The following is a 26,217-nucleotide window of genomic DNA, read 5'->3' on the forward strand; positions in this document are numbered from 1 at the left end:
TTCTGCCCAGAAAAGGCATCCTAATTAAAGGGCCAATAAATTAAATGCACCAGAGAAGGCCAAAAAAAAAAAAAAAAAATCAAGAAGAAAAGCACCCACCAGGGTGTCTAGAGAAAAACACAAGGTTCATTTCACATGTTTGTGTTAGGCACCATCAAGTTTAAAACAAACTCCAGGGGAACAGCTGTTTTTGAGAAATGTGAACAGCTCCTACCTTCATTTCAATGACAGTCTGGAGAGCCTTCGTCTTGGCTGGCTCTGGCTGAAGTTGGCTTCTTCGGTGTAATTCCTGGGGAGGAACACGATAGAAATAAGCCTGACGGTTCATCCTTCCGTTATACCATGACCTTTACACAGGTACCACTCAGCCCACCAAGTCCAGGCTCGCTGTGTACAGACATAAACAAGCCACAGGTGCCTCTTCCCCCACCCTCTTTAGCATCCCTCCTGCCTGGAGCCTGCGTTGCGGTGAAAAGCTCCTGGCACATGCGCTATTTCTGAAACTTCCATCAATAATTAATGTCAACTGTGACAAAGCCAGCAAGTAATCATAGTCCAAATACTGTTCAACACTGGGGCTGTTGCCCAGCCATCAAATCATAGTTTAGTAAATTACATTACTCCGTGCTCCCAATACAAACACAGCAAGGAAACGGAGGAAAGAAAATGACTAACGTAGTTGCAAATCTGCTGCACGGGTGGCATTTTGCTACTGAAGTAGGTTTGAAATGAGCAATTTAAAACACTTTCAGTACAACTGTGTCACTTTTTGGAGTGAATTGGTCTGATGAAACCCTATGAATCTCTTGCTTCCTAATTTACAGTTTCAGTCCTTGTTCAAATCACATCTGTATGTGATATGCTTATGCATTCATGATGCCAAGAAATTAAAACTGGCATTAATATCAACAGTGTTAGAGGGGAGAAAAAAATGGTTAAATCCAGATGTAGACCCAGTAACTTCTTTAGGTAAAAAGCAAAAAAAATTACAATTTTAAGCTTCAAGGCTTACTTTTTACATGCCTCTTCTCAAAAAGAAATTAAAAAAGAGTGTCAAAACTTTGAAAGATTGATTTGGCAGAAGAGAAGAGATAAAGTTTGTTCAGTTCATGCTTTGATTTCCTTAATGATAATTATCAACACTTTTATGAAAGCAGGCCATGACAGGAGTAAACAAAAATGCTCATGCATGTGCACACTGCTGATACAATTACTCACTTACAATTACTCACCTAAGTGAGTAATTGCACCTATGGAGCAATTCATAAGCAATTCATATTTGCACCTATGGAGCAATTCATAATTCTTATTTGACTTATAAGTCACCTATGGATAATTCCATAAGATTTATTTGCTTCCTGAAAAGTCATTTAAAGTCGACATGGAGTAGTTTTAGGTCTTTACATTCCAGTGGACCGCCAACATTTCAAAAAACAGAAAAGAGAAACCTTGGGTGTTAAAGAAGAGGACCAACATAATTTCTGGCTTTATCTAAGTAAAGACATTAAAATTAACCCTACGTCCACCACTACCATCTACTACCATCACCATTTCCTTAAGATAGAACATATTTATGTAAAAATTGTCAGAATAACAGAATTGCACACAAAAAAGATAGTCCTTCCCTGGATTCCAGAATAAGAAAACAGGCAACCTTTCACCCATGTCCTATTACATTGTTCTTATTTTCCAGCAGTCTAAGAAGACTTGGTCAAGGGCCAAGGTGCATAAGTCTAGAGATCAGTACTGGGGAAGTACAGCTACAGCTCTGCACTGTAGCATATTTTCTTCTCAAAGTCATCACTGGCACACAAAACTACTTCTCAGACTTCAATCTGAGCAGAACTAGAATTAGTGCTTCCTCATTGTTCAAAATGGCCTCAACATCAGTTAGGACATTTTTGCCCCTAACGTATTTCTGGAAGGGATGAGGTCAAGTATTACTGACTCCAGTTCCAGCACACCACTGGGCACCTCACATAAGGACTTCAGGCTAAAAAACAGAGCTACTTAGCCCTCAACATAACTTCCAAGATTGTTGGAGTTCACTAGACCAATAAAATCTTATAGATGACAAAACAGAAAGTAAGTCACTTGTTAGAGTTGTTCCACAGTAAGTGGTAGGAGTAACACATTTCATAGGTCACCAATTCTGATACCATGTGGCATCAAAAACATCTTAATGAAAAAAGCTGAGAATGAAATTCATGATAATTTCATACCATAGCCAGTCAAGTTCCAGAATAAAAATCATATGATAATTTGAGGAGAGAGGTTAAGATTGTATAAAACAAAAATAATCATGAAGCAACTAAGCAACACAACAAAAATAAAACCATAGGGTAAAGACATGTGCCATTATAATTTCTGCCAAGCATGAAAAGATTTTTAAGGGCAAACATGCAATGACAAAGCTAAACTTGTAGCAATAGTTTCGCAAAAATGAAAACAGAGTTCTCTTTGCTATAACTATACGAGTTCTATTATAATATAAACCAGCTCAAAATCCAGATTGGGCCCTCACCCTCTCTGTCACTCCTTAAAAAAATAAAATCTCCAATTACCCAAGAAGTGCAATATTCCTACCCTAACTATATTATATTTCAATCAATTCTGGCTTCACAGTTTCTGAGGATCACCTTAATTCTTAAGGTGTCAGGTAAGTGAAGATTATAAGCCACCTGCAGACTTTAGGATTGTCTGAAAGTCCCATCTCAGACACTTTATCCATCTCTGAGATTCAGGATCATTAAAATGCACACCCTGACTGCGGTAGAGAGGACCAGTTGCCCAACGAAGATTTGTGTGCCTCTTCATCAGTGTAGAGCTATTGCTAGGAAGTACCACCACCACCACCCTTGTATCCAGGTGAGACCATGTGACCTATTTCTGGCCAGTGGAATGTGGGTAAAAATGAAGAACTCAAGTCCATAAAAACCTCCTACCCTGTCCTCAACTCTCCCTCTTTTCCTGTCTGCTGACTAGAAGTAAAGGACTCCAAGACCCAAGAAGATGGCAGAACCCCAAGATAAAAGGAACCTGGGTTCCTGAAATGCCATGTGAAAAGTCTGCTGAACACCCACACTGGATGGTGGAGCACAGGAAAAATAAATTTCTATTAAGTTAGTCTCTGCGCTTTCAGGCTTTATCTGTAGAGATCCCAGGGCTCTCTGCTTTAACTACTGCAATGGCTGGAAGGAAAAATAATACCTACCTAGTCCTGTATTGTTTGTTGCTTTTGAATCACAAAAGTGATGTTAACGTGTGAGTGCTTGCCAAAGTTTTCTAAACTGAGAGTAAGATGAGTTGGTTGCTGGTGCTCCAGCTATCCTTAACCATCTGAAAGATGCACCCATTAGGCACTGATCTTAAATAACTAAAGAATTTCCCCAGCAGCATGTGGTGTAGGGATGCGAGAGGACAAGATTTAACTTACTCTAGAAGTTTTTAAATGACAGTATTAAACCATCAAGTGAAGTGGTTCTATGCTTTTCTGGGTCACTGATCTCTGTAAGAGTCAGACGGAAGCTGTGGATTATCTCCAGAAATGGACACAAAAGCACGCATAAACAAATTTTATACCATTACCGCTGGTTCAGAACGCCTGTTCCAACACCCAAGAAGTTCATCTTTGAAACAGACTACACGCTAAAAACCACTTATTGAGATGAAAGAGAACCGCATGGGGAGTGGGGAGCCAGGACCCTGTCCAGACCCAGCCTGGTCATGCCCCTTCCCCTCTCTGATCAGTAAAATAAGCAGTTTTATGAGTGAGTTTCTAATGGCCCTTCCAGCTCTGAGAACACCTAGATTTTTAATAGCAGCTGATTCTGAAAAGCTGATCTCCAGCTGATATTTCTAATCACACTCATTCTCCATTTCAAAAACAGAATAAAAATAAAAGAAGAAGATTGGATATCTCATTGCAACACTGATACCGAGGTTATTTTTCTATCATCTAATGACTAGGTTGGCCTGAGCTGGTCTAACACTGCCAGCTCCTTCAGCTGTTCAGCATGGAAATATACCAAGACCCCAGAATTTTGAGCATGAAATCTCAAGTGGTTCATCAGGATGACATTACCTGGCAGTTAATGAGAATCTGAAGTCTAGTGAGTTAATCTGGATGGACACTAGCATACAAGATGAGCTTGACAGAATAATGTTTGCACATACCATATACTTTCTCCAGTAGACCAAAAAAAAAAAAAAAAAAAAAAATCAAAACTTAACTTTCTCTCTAAAGGTAATTTACTATTTTTATCTGGCCTTTCCACCTTACCGTTCTGGTACTCTACTGCTATGTATCAAATCACCCCAAATTTTAGTGGTGTCCAACCACCACCATTTTATTATGCTCATGAATTCTGGGTCAGGAATTCATAAAGGATAGAGTAAGGAAGGCTTGTTTCTAAAGCATGGTGTCAGAGGGCTGGAACAGCTGGGGCTGGTCGATCCACTTCCAAGATGGCTTCTCCCCCCATATGTCTAGGGCCTTGGCTGAAAAATAACTTGAAGTCTAGGTTTAGCTGGAATTCTCAATCTGATCAACTATATATGGCCTCTCCATGTGACTTGGGCTTCCTCACAGCATGGCAGCCTCAGGGTACTCCCACCTCCTACATTGAGGTGTAAAGATTCCAAGACCAAGTGTTCCAGCAAATAAGCCAGAAACTGCATGGCCTTTTATTACGTAACCTCAGAAGTCCCATAGCATCACTTCTGCAATGTTATGTTGATTAAAGCAGTCACAAGCCTGCTCAAATTTCAAGGAAGAGTGCCAAAGATTCTGAAGCCATATTTTTAAATTGCCTCTTTTAAGGAACAAAACCAATTGGAGAAACCAACAGGAAAGAAACACTATAATCTCAGCAACAACTCAGGTCAGTCTTAAGATACAGCAGAGTTTCATATATTCAAAAAATAATTTGATGCAAGGGATATAGGAAATACAGCAGTAAACCAAATAGACAAACATCTCAGTCCTCATGTGTTTTTTCATTTCAAATTCCAATTGGAGAGAGGCACAACAATTTAAAAAGGTGACTAAACCAGTTTGTCATAAGTGCTGTAAAGGAAAATAAGTCATGAAGGTGGAGTGGGACATTTGGGAGGTGACGGATTAATAGCCATTTTAAATAGGGTGATTAGGGAAAGCTTCAGGAAAAGGTGACATCTGAACAAAGATCTAAAGGAAATGAAGGAACCAGTTGTGCAGATATTCCAGGCAGAGGGAATAGTAAATATTTACGTACATGGCTAGAGCTGCATAAGGGATGGGGGAAGTAGTTGGTCGGAGAAGTCCAGGGGTGGGGGATGATGGGAAGATAGGTATACATTTGGAGTCCACTGTAGGGATACTGGTTTTACTCTGAGAAAAATGGGGATCCACTGGAAGGTTCTGAGGAAAGACAAACCATGATATGGATATGATGCACATTCATAAAGGATTACTTCAGCTATTGGACTGAAGTATGGTTTTGGATTGAGGAGGGAGGTAAGAGAAGAACCATAGGGCCTAGTAAGAAGAAACTAGAATAACCCCGACAAGGGATGACAGAACCTTGGACCACAGTGGAGGCAATGGGAAGGAACTCAGTTTGGATGTGCTTTGAAGGTGAGGCTCACTTGACTTCTTGATAGATGGCCTGGGATTAGAGAAAGAGACAAGTAAAGGATGGCTTCAAGGCTTTTAGCCTGAGCAATACGAAGAATGGAGGTGGAATACCAACATAGGCAAGAGTGGGGAGAAGTGGGAGTTATGGGAATCAAGAGTTTGGTTTTGCCTGTGTTAAGTTTGTGATGCTATTAGACATTCAAGTGGAGATGCTGAGTAGGCGGTTTAATAGATGAGTTGGATGTGAGGGGAGAAGTAAAAGCTACAATTACAAATTTGAAATTGGTGAATAGATAGCATTTAAAACAATGAGCCTAGATAAAACCAACTAGGGACTAAGCATAGAGAGGAGAGGAGAAATCAGAGGACTGAGTCCAGGGGCAATCCAACATTAAGGGGTCTGAGAAGTGAGGAGGAAGCAGCAAAGGAAACTGAGAAGAAATAGAGGTAGGAAAAGAACCAGGAGAGTAGCATCCTGGAAGTCAAGTGAAGCAAATTTGCCCAGGATGCAGGAATGACCACCTTATCAATTGCTGCTGAGCAGTTAATAGGATGAGGCCAGAGGAAAGACCACAGGACTTAGCAACAAGCAGGGCATTAATAACCTTGACTATCCAGTAGGTGGATAGTGTGAGTGAAAGTCTGACTGGAATGTGCTGTGGGAGAATGGAGGCTACTATATGGAGGCTACTTCAGGCTACTATATTTGCTCAGGCTGCTATATTGCACAATGATTTACTGATCATTTCTTTCATCAAAACTCTGTTTTAGATTTGTACACCTATGTTCATAGCAGCATTATCAGAAAAGCCAAAAGGTGGAAGCAACTGAAGTGTCCATCAACAGATGGATGAATAATCAAATGTGGTGTATACATACAAGGTATTACTCAGCTTTAAAGGAAGGAAATTCTAACACCTGCTACAACATGGATAAAACTCAAGGACATTATACTTAGTGAAATAAAGCAGTCACAAAAAGACAAATATTGTATGGTTGATAGGAGGCATCTAGAGTGCCCAAAACCATAGGAACAGAAAGTAGAATGATTACTGCCAGGGGCTGAGAGCAGGGGGAAATGGAGAGTTGTTTAATGGGTACAGAGTTTCGATTTTGCAAAATGAAAAAGTTCTCAAGATTGGTTGCATAACAGTGTGAATATACTTAACACTACTGAACTGTACACTTAAGAATGGTTAAGGTAGTAAATTTTATGTTGTGTGTACTCATCACAATTAAAAAAATGTTTAAACCATAAATATATAACAGAAACTGTTTAAGTTCCACAACCTTCACCACTTCCATTCTGCTAGAGAGAAACCATCATCTAAAGTTGGTGTCTTTCTCATGCATGTTCTGTGCTTTTATTACATATGTATGTCCTCATAAATAGTAAAATCTAACAACAGAGTACATTGTTTTCTCATTTACATAAATGACAGCTGTCCATATTGCACAAAGCTTTTGCATTTTGGTTTTTACCTCAACAATATTTATGTTTTTAGAATTTATGTGCGGAAATAAGTGTTCTCTATTCTTTTTTTCAATTACAAACAATTTTGTAGTAAACCTCCTAGTACATGAAAAAAAACCTTTTTTTGGTACCTTTACTCTTAAGTGCCCAATAATTCTGTTCTTTATGAAACATTCTGTTTTTCTGCTTGAAATAATCCTCTACCCTTTTCATCTCTTGTATCTGTAGGGGTCAGCAAACTATAGCCCACCATCAGTTCTGGTAAATAAAGTTTTATTGAAACACTACTATACCCATTCACTTACATATTGTCTATGGTTGCTTTCATTTCATTTCATGGCAGAGGTGAATAGTTATAACAGAGACAATATGGACTCACAAAGCAAGAAATATCTACTACCTGGCCTTGTACATAAAGTGTGTCAACCCCTGGTCTAGAATATCTTCAATAATCAATCTAGCCATCTCCTTGTGTGGTAATTTAAAATATGTCCACAAATTTTGTATATTCCCTTTATAAGGTGAAGCCTAAATATCTTCCCCTTGGCTGTGGACTGGACTTAATAACTCAGTTCTAACAAAGAGAATACAGTAGAAGTAACATGTGTGACTTCTGAGGCTTGGTCATAAAAGACATTATGGCATCCTTCTTGCTCACATTCTTGGACCACTTGTTCTGGGAGAAGCCAGCTGCCACATCATGAAGACATTCAAGCTCTAAAGAGAGGCCCATATGACATGAAACTGAGGCCTCCTGCCAACAGTCATGTGAATAAGCCATTGTAGAAGTGGCCTGTCCAGCCTCGGTGAAGCCTTCAGATGCCTGTGGCCCTACCCAACAGCTTGACTGCAACCTCTTGAGGTACTCTGGGCCAGAACCACTGAGCTAAGTGACTCCTATATTCCAGACCCACAGAATCTATGAGATAATAAGCATTTGCTCTATTAAGACACTAAGTGTTTGGGGTAATTTATTTTAAAGCCGTAGATTACAAATATGTCACAGAAGAGCCATTACCTGACCCTCCAGACTAGTCTACATCCTCCTCCACCCTCATTTAGACTTTCATAGCACTGTGTACCTTTTCTTCCTATCATTGGATATGGGTGCAATTAATACCTTCGTGTCTGTATTTACCACCGAGTGGTCAATTCCATGAGCATAGGGACCCTGTATGTCCATTATACTCCCAGTAACTAACATAGTGCCTGCCAAGAGTAAGTGCTCAATTAATATAGACACATTGAACGAAACAGTACAATTGATATTATAAGCCTGGTGGTTCTAGAATACCTTTGGACCAAAAGGAGTCTGATGTGAAGGATGATAATAGCTAATAGATACTTATACACTGCTATGTGCTAAGCACTCTTCTAAGCACTTTATAAATAGTAACTTGTTTAATCATCACAATAACCTCCTTAGGTAGGTACTATTATTATCACCATTTTTTCACACCAAGAAATGGAAGCATAGAGAAATTAATAACTTGCCCAGTCTACTGAACTGCACTGCTGGGATTTATGCCAGGAAGTCTGGTTCCAGGGTCTCTGCTTCTAACCACCACGCTTACTGCCCATGTCTCACCACTTGGCTTTGATTTGATATTTAAAGGTGACACCTTTATCTCCACTGGCTTCTTTCATTGTAGCCACCTGCATAATTTTCCTTTGAGTCAGTCTTCCATTTCTCAATCTTTTCTTGAGTACTTGAAAACATACAGAAACTTAACTCTCAATAACAGTTGTCTGGTACTGATACCCATATTAGATTTTAAAACAAATGGCAAACATGGTTAGGCACAGAGAAGTGGATAAAAAACAGTTACTTTCAAATATTAACATCATTCTCAATGTTTGAAAGATCAAGTACTAAAAAATAACTACGTAAAAGATTTAAGTGATATAATTAGTAAGACTGAATTAATAGACAATTCTATTTTGGATCCTATAGATTTCCATTTCAAGATTCCATGGAATATTTAAACAGATTGATCACATACCAGACCACCAAGAAAAATCTCAAATGGATTCCAAAAGGCAGAAGTGATATAGGACACATCCTTTGCCCACATAATAAAACAATAACAAAAGTTAAAAATGAAACCTCACTACTTGGAAAGCTCTTAAAAGTTTTAAAATTCATCCACTATAGTTAAACGGATCCTGTCCACTCCGTCTACTAGGTGTGTGACCTTAGGCAAGTGCCTGAATGTTTTCTGATACTCAGGATGGTGAAGTTGAGTTGAGGTAAGCATGTGTAGTGCTTGGCTGGGCTGGCACTCAGCACACTCTCAATCACTGAAACATCCTTATTTTTCTTGTTGCCCCTGAATGGTTATTAGTATTCCTGAAAGTATATTACAGAATGAAGCCTGGCAGAATGCCTTCCCTGCCACTTGTTCTGTGATCTGATACTGGCTATCGTCGCCACTGGGTCTGCCTGAATAATTCAAGGAATACTGAAGGACCACTATGTGCCAGGTAAAACATAGAATATACCTGCCTTACACTCCGGTGCAAGCATTCTCAGTGGAAGTGATATCATGCCTAGAGGTTTCGGGAGATGGTGAGTTGCACAGTGCTGTTGGAGTGGAGAGAGTGATGAAGAGGGAGCTGGGAGATGAGGCCCAAGAGGTCAGGGCTAGGAAAAGGACAGGCTGTGTAAGGCCATTTAGGTCCTCATGAAGATCTTGGTCTTATACAGAAGACTTCAAATTCCAGAGAGATGAGAAAGCAGTTTCAATGGAAATATGTAAAAATGATATAAGCTTACTGCTTTTTTTAATTGGGGTAGAGTTATTTTACAATGTTGTGCTAGTTTCTACTGTACAGCAAAGTAAACTGTTAAATTATTTTTTTAGTCTTCACAAAAAATGGATATTTGGGAACATAAGACCATACCATCTGAATCTCTGCACATACACAATTCCCTTAATTTGTTTTGATATATAACTGACTTTTTGCTAAATTTGCATTAAAGATGGTTTGACAGATTTATCTTGTTCCTTTGGACACTATGATCCTGGGAACAATAGAAAGTAATAGAATGAGATGCCAGCTTTCAAATATTTGGCCAGTGGTGTTAGCAATGTCCAAAGTTTTTTGGGATAAAGTTTGTCCCAAATAAACTAAATAATAAAGTTTAGTTATTTAATTCAATAATTACTAAGGACCTAACACGTAATAAACAATACAGAGATATCAAAGATAAATGTAACAGGGAGGGGCAAGATAGGGGTAGGGTGTTAAGGAGTACAAACTACAAAGAATAAAATAAATAAGCTACAAGGATATACTGTGCAGCACAGGGAGTATAGCCGATTTTTATAATAACTGTAAATGGAGTATGACCTTTAAAAATTGTGAATCACTATGTCGCATACATGCAACTTATATGATATTGTAAATCAACTACACCTCAATAAAATAAAACTTTAAAAATTATTCAAAAAAATAATTTAAAATAAGATAGATGTAGCACAGTGACTATGAAACATGTCAGGTCTCAAGGAACTTGACTATCTAGTGGAAGAGGGAATACATAACTAGATTACCAGACCACAATAATAGCAGCCACCATTTACAGAATGCTTACCATATGCCAAGCTCCACGCCTCCCATCTAGCTCCTGGGTGAATCTGCATAACACCCCTATAGGTAGGAGTTACCACCCCCATGACAAAACTGCAAACATTCAAACTCAGAGAGTTAAATAATATGCCCAAGATCACAGAACTAGTAAACTTGAGAGTGTGACCAAGGTATCTGACTCTTAAACGCACACCCTTAATTACTAACATAACACCAGGTTTAGATTGCTATTTGTGTTTCCTTCGCACTCTGCAAATGTCTAGGGTTGTAACAGCTAACTGAACCTGACTTCTGGTTTGTTTTTCAGTCCCCTGTTAGGCCCTCACCAGTTTTGAACAATATGCTAATGGGAGAGAATGAGAGGTAAGCATCCAGGCCTGATGAGGGAAGGACTATGGAAAGCTTCATGGAAAAGTACAGGTGGGTGGTTAGTCTTTAACCATTTTTGGACTCCAACAGAAATTTACCAGAGGACTCTTTCTGAGCTGAAATATTTCTCCTTGAACCTTATATACAATGGCCTTTGTTCTACTCATTTGGGAACATGAAGAAAACAGGATCCACCTCTCCCATGTTGAGAGCTTCTTTGTCCAAAGTCTTTCTTACTAAGCAGTCATTATTCTATCCACTATGTCTTATATGGCACAATGTTGGGTGCTCTCAGCAGCATCCTGGTCATTCACCTCTACCTGTGTACCTGATCTCATCTGATCTTGGAAGTTAAGCAAGCTTTGGGCCTGGTTAGTACTTGAATGGGAGGGCGCCTGAGCAAAACGGATGCGATAGGTTTTTAGCGTGGAACCAAGAACCACAGAGGATTGTTTCCAGGCCTTGAAACCTAGTGAAGTTTGCCCTGCTGGATTTTGAAACTGCCTTGGACCTAGTAGCTCCCTTTTACCTTCCATTTCTCCCTTGTTTAACCTGGAACGTCTGTAACTTATCCTATGCCTAACCTATCATTGTCTATTGGAAGCAGATAAATTGTTTTAGTTTCATACGTCCCCTGATGGGAGGAATTGTGCCTCAGGAGTTGTACATAATAGGTTATACCAAGAGCCTCATCCGTACATAATTTTAGACGATTTAGATGATGGGAATTTTGAACTGATGAGATTTGGGGACTCTGAGTTGATGTTGTAATGGGATGAGACCTTTGAGACTTTGGGATGGAGCAAATGTATTTTTTATTTGGGAGGGACGTGAATCTGTAAGGGGCAGAGGGCAAACTACAGTCAGCAGAATAACACCCACTAACAAAGATGTCCACTCATTTCCAAAACCTATGAATACATTATATTACATGGCAAAAGGGGCCTTCCAGATGTAATTAAGGTTATAGATATTAAGATAGGAATCTTAATATCTATATTAAGATATTAAGATAGGAATCTTAATATCTATATTAAGATAGGAATCTTAATATCTATATTAAGATATCTGGGTGGGCCCAATCTAATCACATGAGCCCTTTCAAAGCTCAGAACTTATTCTGACTGAGGCAGAAGACAGAAGTAGCAGATGGGGAAGCCAGAGAGACCGCTAAGCATGAGAAAGTTTCAATGTGCCACTGTTGGTTCTGAGATATAGGGGCCATGTGAAAGGACCAGAAGGGGCCTCCAAGGAATGAGGATGGTCCCCAGTTAATAGCCAACAAGGAAATGGGGACCTTGGTTCTACAAACACAAGGAACTAGATTTGACCAACAACCTAAACAAGCTTGGAAGCACATTGATCTCAAGAACCTCTAGAAAGGAGCACACTTTGGTTTTGGTCTCATGAGAGTCAAAGCAAAAAATCCAATTGAGCCATGATGTACCAGAACTGATCTATGAGCTAATAAAAAAGTTGTGCTAAATGTGTGCTAATTTTTTATGGCAGCAATAGAAACTAATATAGTGTGGTTAATCTTTTACTAACCTTTGGAATCCCCTATTAGACAGTTCTTTCCACACTGAGGTGGCATACATGGCTCTGAAGCTTCTATATACAGACGTTTGTTCTACTCTTTCAAGGAGAAAAGAACAAATCAGGTTCCTCTTCCATGGTGACAGGTTCTTATCCCATGATGACAGCTTCTCAGTCCAAAGTCTTTCTTACTAAAGAGTCCTATTCCACGCACTGTTTCTTATATGACACAGTGTCAGGTGATCTCAGCAGTACCCAGGCCATTTACCTTAGTCCATTTCTATATCTTAGGTCAGATTCCTAAGAGGTATAGTCTGAGACAGGGACTTTTATGTAAGTGATTTCTTAAGGGAGAGTTCAGAGGGGAACCCATAAGAGAGGGAGGAAACCCATATGAAGTAGAGAAGAAAGTTGAGCAAGGATTTTGTTGTATAGGAAGTCTAGCCTGATCCAGGCCAAGATGGTAGAGGAGGAAAACCCTGAACTCACCTCTTCCCATGAACACACCAAAATTACAACTACTTACAGAGCAAGTGTCTATGAGAACCACCTGAAGACTAGAAGAAAAGATGTTCCACAACTATATATATATATATATATATATATATATATATATATATATATAAAGAGGGAAGCACAATGAAAGTACGAGGGGCAGAGACACGGTTAGTCAGGACCCACAATCCCAGGGAGGCAACCCACAAATGGGAAAAAGATCACAATGCTAGAAGACCTCCCGAAGGAACAAGGTGTCCAAACCCCACACTGGGCTCCTACACTGGGAAGACAAACCTGCAGAATGTCTGCCTTCGTAAACCAGTGGGGCTTATGTTTGGGAGAGATGGAGGGTTATGGAAAACAGACTCAGCTCTCAGAGGGCATGAGTAAAATCTCACACACTTCAAGTCCCAGCACAGAAGCAGTAGTCTGGAATCCTCCCTCTAGCCTATTAGCATTGGGGTCTTACCCAGCCACCAGTAAGCTGGCACCAGCTCTATGACCCACAGGCTGTGCACCTAGACACACCAGGACCTGGCCTCGCCCACTAGCGGGCCAGCAACAGCACCAGGCCCCCCAGGTTTCACACCCAACCACGTGGGGGCCCGCTCCACCCACCAGAAGTCTGGCACCAACACCAGGCTCCAAAGGCCATGCAACCAATGGCACAGAAAACCTACCCTGCCCACTGGCAGACCCACAGCCACCACATGAGGCAAGGCCTTGTAGCCAACCGAGCCAGGGGCCCACCCCGTCTACCAGCATGATGAGTAAGTTGGCTCTGACAAAACAGAAGGTACTGGACCTCATAGGATGTCTTCCACATTTCTGCTACATTTCTCCAAGATTGAGAAATGTAACAAACCTACCTCAGACACAGAAATAAACACGGAGAATTAGGCAAATTGAGGAGACAATGAAATATGTTCCAAATAAAGGATCAAGACAAAGCCGGAAAAAATAAACTGAAAAAGTGGAGATATGCAATCTATCCAATAAAGAGTTCAAGGTAACTCTTAAAAAGGGGAAGAATAATGGATGAACACAGTGAGAATGTCAATAGAGTTTAAAGATATAAAGAAGAACCAAACAGAGCTGACAAATACAATGAATGAAGTTTTAAAATATACTAGACAAGGGCTTCCCTGGTGGCGCAGTGGTTAATAATCCTCCTGCCAATACAGGGGACACGGATTCAAGCCCTGGTCCGGGAAGATCCCACATGCCGCGGAGCAACTAAGCCCATGAGCCACAACTACTGAGCCTGCTCTCTAGAGCCCGCGAGCCACAACTACTGAGCCCACGTGCCACAACTACTGAAGCCTGTGTGCCTAAAGCCCGTGCTCCACAGCAAGTGAAGCCACCGCAACGAAAAGCCTGCGCACCGCAACGAAGAGTAGCCCCCGCCCGCCTCAACCAGAGAAAAGCCCATGCACAGCAACGAAGACCCAATGCAGCCAAAAATAAGATAAATAAAAATAAAATAAAATAAAATATACTAGATGAACTCAACAGTAGATTAAATGAAACAGAGGAATGGATCAGCAATCTGCAAGACAAAGTAGTGGAAATCACCCAAGCTGAACAGAAGAAAGAATCAAAGAAATGAGAGTTTGAGAAAATATCAAACATACTAACATTAGCCTTATAGGGGTCCCAGAAGGAGAAGAGTTAAGAGGAAGGGGCAGAGAAATTATTTGAAGAAATAATAGCTGAAAACGTCCCCAACCTGGGAAAGGAAACACATCCAAGTCCAGGAAGCAGAGACAGTCCCAAACAAGATGAGCCCAAAGAGGGCCACATCAAGACACATCATATTTAAAATGGCAAAAATTAAAGTGAGAATCTTAAAAGCAGCAAGAGAAAAGCAATTAGTTATGTACAAGGGAACTCACATAAGGCTATCACCTGATGTTTCAACAGAAGCTTTGCGGATCAGAAGGGAGTGGCACAATATATCCAAAGTGATGAAAGGAAAACCCCTACAACCAAGAATACACTACTTGGCAAGGTTATCATTCAGATTTGTAGAAGAGATAAAAGGTTTTACAGATAAGCAAAACCTAAGAGTTTAGCACCACTAAACCAACTTTACAAGAAACGTTAAGTGGACTTCTTTAAGTGGAAAAGAAAAGGCTACAATTAGAAATATAAAAATTATGAAAGAAAAAAATCTCACTGGTAAAAGCAAACATACAGTAAAGGGAGTAGATCAACCACTTATAAAGCTAGTAGGAAAGCAAAAAGACAAAAGTAGCAAAAAACATTTATATCCACAATAAGTAGTTAAGTGATACACAAAATAAAAAGATATAAAATATGATGTCAGAAACATTAAATGTGGTTGGGAGGAACACAGGGTTGTTGGAACGCATTCAAACTAAAGCGATCATCAACTTAAAATAACCCCATATAAATTGTTTTATATGAACCTCATGGTGACCACAAACCAAAAAACTATAATAGAAACACACACAAAAAGAGAAAGGAATCCAAACACTTAAGATAGTGATCAAATCACAAGGGAAGAGAGCAAAATAAGTGTAAGAAAACTAAAAAGAACACAAAAACAACTAGAAAACAATCAACAAAATGGCAATAAGTACGTACCTATCAAGAATTACTTTAAATTGTAAATGGACTAAATTTGCCAATCAAAAGACAGAGTGGATGAATGAATAAAAACAAGACCCATCTATATGCTGCCTACAAGAGATTCACTTCAGAGCTAAATACACACAGAGACTGAAAGTGAGAGGATGGAAAAAGTATTCCATGCAAATGTAAACAAAAGGAAAGCTGGGGTAGCTATACTTATATCAGACAAAACAGACTTTAAAGCAAGTATTGTAACAAGAGACAAAGAAGGGCATTACATAATGATAAAAGGATCAATCCAACAAGAAGAAACACCAATTGTAAATATATATGCACTGAACATAGGAGCACCTAAATACATAAAGCAAATATTGACAGAGATAAAAAGAGAAATTGACGGTAATACAATAGTTAGTAGGGAACTTTAGCACCCTACTTACCTCCATGGACAGATCATCCAGACAATCAATGAGAAAACCCTGATCTTAAATGATACATCAGATGGAATTAACAGACACATAAAGAACATTTCATCCAAAAACAGCAGAAAAACATTCTTTTCAAGTGCACATGGAACATTCTCCAGGATAGATCACAGGCTAAGCCACAAAACAAATCTCAATGAATTTAAAAAGACTGAAATCATATCAAGCATGTTTCCTGACCACAATGGTATAAGATTAGAAATAAACTACAGGGAAAAAACTGCAAAAAACACACACACACAAAACACTATGCTACTGAACAACCAGTGCGTCCTGAAGCAAAGAGGAAATGAAAACACAATGATCCAAAATGAATGGGTTGCAAAAGCAAATCTAAGAGGGAAATTTAAAACAATACAGACCTACCTCAGGAAACAAGAAAAATTTCATATAAACAATCTAACCTTATGCCTAAAGGAACTAGAAAAAGAACACACAACACCCAAAGTTAGTAGAAGGAAGGAAATAATAAAGGTCAGAGCAGAAGCAAATGAAATAGAGACTAAGAAAAACAGAAAAAAAATCAATAAAACTAAGAATTAGTTCTTAGAAAACATAAAATTGATAAAAATTGATAAACCTTTAGCCAGACTCATCAAGAAAAAAATGAAAGAGGCCCAAATAAATAAAATCGGAAGTGAAAGAGAGTGAGAGGCTTCGGCAGCCATGGCTCCCAACGTGCCCGCAGCCAAATGGGCCCAAGAGTGTCCTAAAGGCATCCGGTCAGTGCTGCTGGGGCCGCCCAGAGCCAGCAAGGGTACCCAGGCACCCAAATTCGCTGAAAGCTTCTGTGTCTGCAATTTGGCTTCTGGAGACGTTCTGAAGGCCATAGTGGCTTCTGGCTCAGAGCTGGGAAAAAAGCTGAAGGCAACTATGGATGCCAGGAAACTGGTGAGAGATGGAATGGTCGTGGAGTGCATTGAGAAAAATTTGGAGACCCCTCCATGCAAAAAATGGTTTTCTTCTAGAGGGCTTCCCTTGAACTGTGGGGCAGGCAGAAATGCTTGATGACCTCATGGAAAAGAGGAAACAGAAGCTTGATTCTGTGACTGAATTCAGCATTCCAGACTCTCTGCTGATCTGGAGAATCACAGGATGACAGATTCACCCCCAGAGTGGCCATTCCTACCACAAGGAGTTCAACTTCTCAAGGGAGCCCATGAAAGATGACATCACAGGGGAACCCTTGGTCCACCGATCAGATGATAATGAGAAGGCCTTAAAAATCTGCCTGGAGGCCTACCACACTCAGACAACCCCACTGGTTTACTACAGTAGACGGGGGATCCACTCTACCACTGATTCATCCCAGACCCCCGATGTCATGTCTGCAAGCATCCTAGCAGCCTTCTCCAAAGCTACATCCTAGTAACAGAAGGCCAAGGCTGCACCACTGCTCATCACTCCACGGCATGATCCCTGCTCTTAGATACTGGGCAGAGGGCAGGGGTGGTCAGGGTAAGGATGGAGAGGGAGGAGTGGTGAGGGGTCAAGAGGAGAATGGGAAGAGCAGCAGTGCTGTGGTGAAGCGATTTCTTTTACATGGAGTAGAAGTCTCAAAAAGTATAAGCAAAGGGAAAAATTAATTTTTTAAAACACTGACTGGAGGGTATAAATAGAAACAGGGAGAGGCAGTATTATTTCTAAGGAATCACGTTGTCATTTACTCCAGACTGGTGACAGTATTTTTTAAAGCCAGTGCCCTAAGACCTCAGCTTTTATGGGAACCTCATGCCAGCCCAGGAATGCAGGAAATCACACTGTTGTCCTGTCTGTCCTGTAGCTTGGAACAGGGCAGGAGTTAACTACTAACCCTGGCTCCGCATACCATGAGATCAAAAAGTCATCTCTCCATTTGAAAGAGATATGGAGTGTGTACATGGGAGCAGTGGCTCAGCACATCAGGTTTACTGGAGTCATGGGGCAGGTGGGGCAGCTGGTCTCACTCCCCTCCCAACTTATCACTGATTTACCAGCCCACCTGCTCTCGTGGGTAAGCTCTTGGCAGCCACCCAGCATATGCCACATTCCTACACTCTTGCCTTCCTCCACCCATGTCATGTGAAAGAACCCTTTTTAATAAATAAGCAAGTGTCCTAAGCAACATTATCCAAAGACTGTCCTTTCCATCTTCAAATCCTGTGACTGGGATCACTCAACAGCACTGTGATGTATTATTTTCAATGAGGTGCCTTTCTTAACTATGTTAAAAGTTTGTTTAAAAAAAAAAAAAAGAAAGGAAGTAGGGAAGGGAGGGAGGGAGTGAGGAATGAAAGACAAGTTACAACCGACACCACAGAAATCCAAAGGATTAAGAGACTACTATGAACAGTCATATGCCGATAAAATGGATAACCTAGAAGAAGTGGATAAATTCCTAGAAACATACAATCTCCAAAGATGGCATCAGGAAGAAATAAAAAAATATGAACAGATTACCAGTAATGAAACTGAAATCAGTTACTTCTAAAACAAAATCCCAAGAAACAAAAGTCGGGACAAGACAGCTTCACAGGTGAATTCTACCAAGCATTTAAAGGTGAGCTGACACCTATCCTAGTCAGACTATTCCAAAAGATTAAGGGGAAGGAATGCTTCTGAACTCATTCTACAAGGCCAGCATCACTGTGACACATAAGACAGACAAAGATTTTCACAAAGAAAGAAAATTATAGGCCAATATCACTGATGGACATAGATGCAAAAATCCTCAATGAAATATTAGCAAACAGAATTCAGCAGTGCATTAAAAGGATCATACACCATAATCAAGAGGGATTTATCCCAGGGATGCAACAATGGTTTAATATCCTCAAATTAATCAATGTGGTACACCACATTAACAAACTGAAGACTAAAAATCATATGATCATCTCAATAGATGCAGAAAAAACATGACAAAATTCAACATCTATTTATGGTAACAACTCTCAACAAAGTGGGTATAGAGGGAACATATCTCAATGTAAGAAAGTCTATATATGACAAACCCACAGCCAACATCATACTCAACAGAGAAAAGCTGAAAGCATTCCCTTTAATTGAGGAACAAGACAAGGATGCCCACTCTTGCCACTTTTATTCAACATAGTATCAGGAGTCTTAGTTAAGCAAGACACATAATACTGAAAATCCTAGCCACAGGAATCAGAAAAAGAAATAAAAGGAACCCAAATTACAAAGAAAGAAGTAAAACTGTCACCATTTACAGATGACATGATAATATATACAGAAAATCTTAAATCCAAAAAACTATGAGAACTAATAAATGAATTCAGTAAAATTGCAGGATACAAAATATATAGAAATCTGTTGCATTTGTATTCATTAACAAACTCTCAGAAGGAAAAAGTAATAAAACAACCTCGCTTACAATTTCATCAAAAAGAATAAAATACCTAGGAATAAGCCTAGAAAAGGAGGTAAAAGATTTGTCCTTAGAAGACTGTAAGACAGGGATGAGAGAAATTGATTATGACTCAAGCAGACGGAAAGATATGCCACACTCATGGACTGTACTGAATATTGTTAAAATGACCATACTATTCAAGCAATCTACAGATTCAGTGCAATCCCTATCAAAATTCCAATGCATTTTTCAAAGAACTAGAACAAATAATCCTAAAATTTATATGGAAACACAAAAGACCCTGAAGAGCCAAAGCAATCTTGAGAAAGAAGAACAAAGTTAGAAGTATCATGCTCCCTAATTGCAACCTACATCTACAAAGCTACAGTAATCAAAACAGTATCATACTGATACCAGAACAGACATGTAAATCAATGGAACACAATAGAGAGTGCAGAAATAAACCCATGCTTATATGGTCAATTAATTTATGACAAAGAAAGCAAAAGTATACAATGGGGAAAAGACAGCCTTGTGAATGATGTGGGGAAAACTGGACAGCTACATACAAACTAATCAAACTGGACTACTTTCTCACACCATATACAAAAAAATAAACTCAAAACGGATTGAAGGCTTAAATATAAGACCTGATATCATAAAACTCCAAGAGGAAAATATAAGCAGTACACTATTTGACATCTATCTTAGCAGTATTTTTTTTTTTTGCTTTGTCTCCTCAGACAAGGAAAACAAAAACAAAAATAAGCAAATAGGACTACATTAAACTAAATGCTTCTGCACAGAAAAGGACACTACCAAGAGAACATAAACGGGACCTCCCTGGTGGCCCAGTGGGTAAAACTCTATGCTCCCAATGCAGGGAGACCGGGTTCGATCCCTGTTTGGGGAACTAAGAGTTCACATGCATGCTGCAACTAAGAGTCTGCATGCCTCAACTAAGAAGCCCACATGCCACAACTAAAAAGCCGGCATGCGGGGGGTTCCAAGATAGCAGACGAGTAGGAGGACGGATGCATCAGGAATACATCTAAAGATGCAACAGTTCTCACAGGCAGAACACTAGCAGAAGACCCTGGACACCAGAAAGGACTATAAAGATCCCCACATAACTGGGTAGGACAAAAGAAAGAAGGGAGAAGGAGGAGGGGAGCAAGTGGGACAGGACCAGCACCATGGGGGGTGGAGGGGAGAAATGAAGCAGGGGAGAGATTTCCACATCCGGGGAAGCCCCCTCACCGACAGCAAAATAGGTTGGGACAGAAGGGAAACATTTGAGGCTGTCAGAGGAGGTTGAAGCAACCGATCTGTGGCAGATGAGCCACCACAGTCCTGCGTGCCCCAGGCAGGGATGTGTGTCCACCAGTGCACACAGGGGCTGGGAGCTGGTGCGTGGTGATTAGAGAGCAAACCTGGGGCGACGACTGCTACTGGCTGTGGGGAGATGGCCTGAGGGGACGGGAGGGAGGAAATCCACAACAGGGAATGCCTATGAAGGAAAACAAGACTGTGATGGAAGCAGGGCACTACTGCTGAGTCACACGGAGCCACCACTGTAGCCTCTGTCTCTCCACAAACCGGCACCTGCAGCCGGGCAATAAAAAAAGTCCTACCAGGGCTGATCTTCACGCGTCTGCCGCTGGGCACTAAAAGAAACCCGGCCAGGGCTGGCCCTCGAATGCCTACCACCAGGCACTAGAAAAAGCCTAGCCAGGGCTGGCCTTCAGCAACTTCCACCAGGCACTAGAAAAGGCTCCCACTAGGGTCATATCTCTTCAGCCCATGGCCGCTGGCTTCCTTGCACACCTGGCACTGCCAGGGCTCCCATGATGCAAGGAGCCATACCACCTCCACACCCTGTCCTCACCAGGGCAGACCCAAGTGCTCCAGGGAAGCCTTGGTAACAAACTCCTGTGGGTGGCCCACATGCAGAGGTGGGGATAAAACCACAGACAAGCCCCAGGGGTGGGGTGACTAAGGAAGAGGAGCGAAAATCTTTCCATCAGTTGTACAACCTGCAGGTTAAATCCCCGTCATCAGCTAGGGAGACCCTGCGTGTACAGAATATCTGAGCGGACGAGTGTTCCCACAAATGAAAACAGTCTAACTCTAGCAGCCGTGGACTTTGGGGGCAAGCACATGTGGGAATAGGGCCAGATCAGAATCTAAGCTGTCTCCACAGGCCCACAGCAGATCCAGAGACCAGCCTAGGCACTGGAGGGCCTCGTGGGGAGGCAGAGGTGGGCTGTGGCTCACAGCGGGGGCAAGGACACTGACAGCTGAGACCCCAGGAAAACATTATTACTACTATTATGTTTTGATTTGTTCTGTTGCTAGTTCTGTTTTGGGGGGTTTTTTTTAATTTTTATTTTTACGTAGTCCTTGGGGATTTTTTTAAACATATTTTTTATCTTTTTATATATTTCTATTTTTACTTTGCTTTTCTGTTCTGTTTTTTCTTTTTTTAATATATTTTTAATCTTTTGTATTTCTATTTTTACTTTGCTCTTCTGTTGTCCTGTGGTTTTTTTCCCTTTTCCTTTTTTTTTTCCTTTTAATCACTTCTGTCTGTTTCTTCTGTTTTCGTTGCTTTATTCTTCAGCTGGCACTCTGCTTTGGTTTTGTTTTTTGTTCTCTGTTTTTGTTAGTTTTGTTTTTAATTGTTTGATTTCATTTTGGTGTTCTTTTGTCTGTGTGGTGTTCTCTTCTTTTTTGTTTTCTTTGGTTGTTTTTGTTTCTTTTGGGTATGTTTCTTTGTTTCTGTTCTTCAATCTTTGATTTTGCTTTTACCATTTGTCTGGGGTTTTGTTTGTCTTTTTTTTTCTTCTTCTTTAATCCCCTTTATTGCCATGACAAGTAGCTTGCAGGGTTGTGGCTTCCCGACCAGAAGTTGGGCCTGAGCCTCTGGGGTGGGAGCACTGAGTCCAGGATGCTGGACCACCAGAGAATTCCTGGCCCCAGAGAATATTAACAGTGAGAGCTCTCACAGAGGCCTCCATCCAAATCCAAGACCCAGTTCCACCCAACTGCCTGCAGCCCCCACCACTAGACACCTCATGCCAAACAACAAGCAAGACAGGAACACAAACCCACCCATCAGCAGACAGGCTGCCTAAAGTCATACTAAGCTCACAGAAAACCCAAAACACACCACCTGACATGGTCCTGCCCATCAGAGGGAAAAGACTCAGCTCCACCCTCCAAAATGCAGGAACCAGTCCCTCCCACCTGGAAGCCTACACAAGTCACTGGACCAACTTCACTCACTGGGGGCAGAGACCAGAAGCAAGAGGAACTACGACCCTGCAGCCTGGGGAAAAGAGACCTCAAACACAGTAAGTTAGAAAAAATGAGAAGACACAGAAATATCTTGCAGATGAAGGAACAAGGTAAAAAAACCCAAAACCAAATAAATGAAGAGGAAATAGGCAATCTACCTGAAAAAGAATTCAGAGTAATGATAGTAAAGATGATCCAGAATCTCAGAAATAGAATGGAGGCACGGATGGAGAAGATGCAAGAAATGTTTAACAAGGACCTAGAAGAACTAAAGAACAAACAATCAGTGATGAACAACACAATAAATGAAATGAAAAATACACTAGAAGGTATCAACAGCAGAATAACTAAGGCAGAAGAACGGATGAGTGAATTGGAAGATAGAATGGTGGAAATAACTGCCGAGGAGCACAATAAAGAAAAAAGGATGAAAAGAAATGAGGACAGTCTCAGAGACTTCTGGGACAACATTAAGTGCAGCAACATTCGAATTATAGGGGTCCCAGAAGAAGAAGAGAAAAAGAAAGGGACTGAGAAAATATGTGAAGAGATTATAATCAAAAACATCCTTAACAAGGGAAAGGAAATAGTCAATCAAGTGCAGGAAGCACAGAGAGTCCCATACAGGATAAACCCAAGGAGAAACACACCAAGACACATATTAATCAAACTAACAAAAACTAAACACAAAGAAAAAATATTAAAAGCAGCAAGGGAAAAACAAGAAATAACATACAAGGGAATTCTCATAAGGTCAACAGCTGATCTTTCAGCAGAAACTCTGCAAGCCAGAAGGAAGTGCAGGATATATTAAAAGTGCTGAAAGGGAAAAAACTACAACCAAGATTATTCTACCCAGCAAGGATCTCATTCAGATTTGATGGAGAAATCAAAAGCTTTTCAATCAAGCAAAAATTAAGAGAATTCAGCACCACCAAACCAGCTTTACAACAAATGCTAAAGGAACTTCTCTAGGCAGGAAACACAAGAGAAGGAAAAGACATACAGAAACAAACCCCAAACAATTCAGAATATGGTAATAAGAACATACATATCAGTAATTACCTTAAACGTAAATGGATTAAATGCTCCAACCAAAAGACACAGACTGGCTGAATGGATACAAAAACAAGACCTGTATATATCCTGTCTACAAGAGACCCACCTCAGGCCTAGGGACACATACAGACTGAAAGTGGTGGGATGGAAAAAGATATTCCATGCAAATGGAAATCAAAACAACACTGGACTAGCAATTCCCATATCAGACAAAATAGACTTTAAAGAATGTTACAAGACACAAGGAAGGACACTACATAATGATTAAGGCATCAGTCCAAGAGGAAGACATAACAATTGTAAATATTTATTCACCCAGCATAGGAGCACCTGAATACATAAGGCAAATACTAACAGCCATAAAAGGGGAAATCAACAGTAACACAATTATAGTGGGGGACTTTAACACCCCACTTACACCAATGGATAGATCAGACAAAAAATTAATAAGGAAACACAAGCCTTAAATGACACATTAGACCAGATGGACTTAACTGGTATCTTTAGGACATTCCATCCGAAAACAGCAGAATACACTTTCTTCTCAAGTGCACATGGAACATTCTCCAGGACAGATCATATTTTGGGCCACAAATAAAGCCTCAGTAAATTTAAGAAAACTGAAATCGTATCAAGCATCTTTTCTGACCACAATGCTATGAGATTAGATGTCAATTACAGGGGAAAAAAACCTGTAGAAAACACAAACACGTGGAGGCTAAACCATATGCTACCAGATAACCAAGAGATCACTGAAAAAATCAAAGAGGAAATCAAAAAAATACAGAAACAAATGACAACAAAAACACTATGACCCAAAACCTATGTGATGCAGCAAAAGCAGTTCTAAGAGGGAAATTTATAGCAATACAATCTTACCTCAAGAAACAAAAAAATTCTCAAACAACCTAAACTTACACCTAAAGCAATAAGAGAAAGAAGAGCAACAACAACAAAAAAAACCCAAAGTTAGTAGAAGAAAAGGAATCATACAGACCAGAGCAGAAACTAATGAAAAACAAATGAAGAAAACAATAGCAAAGATCAATAAAACTAAAAGGTGGTTCTTTGAGAAGATAAACAAAATTGATAAACCATTAGCCAGACTCATCAAGAAAAAAAGGGAGAAGACTCAAATTAATAAAATTAGAAATGAAAAAGGAGAAGTTACAACTGACACCGCAGAAATACAAAGGATCATAAGAGACTACTATAAGCAACTATATGCCAATAAGATGGACAACCTGGAAGAAATGGACAAATTCTTAGAAAAGTACAACCTTCCAAGACTGAACCAGGAAGAAATAGAAAATATGAAGAGACCAATCACAAGCACTGAAATTGAAACTGTGATTAAAAATCTTCCAACAAACAAAAGCCCAGGACCAGATGGATTCACAGGCGAATTCTATCAAACATTTAAAGAAGAGCTAACACCTATCCTTGTCAAACTCTTCCAAAAAATTGCAGAGGGAAGAACACTCCCAAACTCATTCTACGAGGCCACCATCACCCTGATACCAAAACCAAAAATATCAAGAAAAAAAGAAAACAGTGCACACCAATGTCACTGATGAACATAGATGCAAAAGTCCTCAACAAAATACTAGCAAACAGAATCCAACAACACATTAAAAGGATCATACACCATGACCAAGTGGGATTTATCCCAGGGATGCAAAGATTCTTCATTACATGCAAATAAATCAATGTGATACACCATATGAACAAACTGAAGGATAAAAACCATATGATAATCTCAGTAGCTGGAAAAGCTTTTGACAAAATTCACACCCATCTATGATAAAAAAAAACTCTCCAGAAAGTAGGCATAGAGGGAACCTACTTCAACACAATAAAGGCCAAATATGACAAACCCACAGCAAACATCATTCTCAATGGTGGAAAACTGAAACCATTTCCTGTAATATCAGAACAAAATAAGGGTCCCACTCTCATCACTATTATTCAACATAGTTTTGGAAGTCCTAGCCATGGCAATCAGAGAAAAAAAAGAAATAAAAGGAATACAAATTGGAAAAGAAGTAAAACTGTCACTGTTTGCATATGACATGATACTATACATAGAAAATCCTAAAGATGAACCAGAAAACTACTAGAGCTAATCAATGAATTTGGTGAAGTAGCAGGATACATAATTAATGCACAGAAATCTCTCACATTCACATACACTAACAACGAAAGATCAGAAAGAGAAATTAAGAATCCCAGTTATCACTGCAACCAAAAGAATAAAATACCTAGTAATAACCTACCTAAGGAGGCAAAAGACCTCTATTCAGAAAACTGTAAGACACTGATGAAAGAAATAAAAGAT

At 40.0% G+C, this 26,217-nt stretch overlaps 1 protein-coding gene and 1 pseudogene across 12 annotated transcripts in view; one reads left to right on the forward strand and one right to left on the reverse strand.

The window, feature by feature from the left end:
- ERC2 (ELKS/RAB6-interacting/CAST family member 2) overlaps positions 1 to 26,217 on the reverse strand; it is a 960,889-nt gene that overhangs the window by 681,045 nt on the left and 253,627 nt on the right. For all 12 annotated transcript variants that reach the window (XR_010947074.1, XR_010947075.1, XM_067754789.1 and 9 more), the window contains one exon: positions 215 to 289. Coding sequence is in view for 10 of the 12 variants with exons in the window: in XM_067754789.1 (XP_067610890.1) it covers positions 215 to 289 (75 nt within the window). In the remaining 2 variants the exon portion in view is untranslated. The remainder of the gene's footprint in view (positions 1 to 214; positions 290 to 26,217) is intronic.
- On the forward strand, positions 16,838 to 17,540 carry LOC137233118 (adenylate kinase 2, mitochondrial pseudogene; annotated as a pseudogene).

The sequence above is a fragment of the Pseudorca crassidens genome, chromosome 10 (assembly GCF_039906515.1).
Source record: "Pseudorca crassidens isolate mPseCra1 chromosome 10, mPseCra1.hap1, whole genome shotgun sequence".
NCBI classification, from domain to species: domain Eukaryota; kingdom Metazoa; phylum Chordata; class Mammalia; order Artiodactyla; family Delphinidae; genus Pseudorca; species Pseudorca crassidens.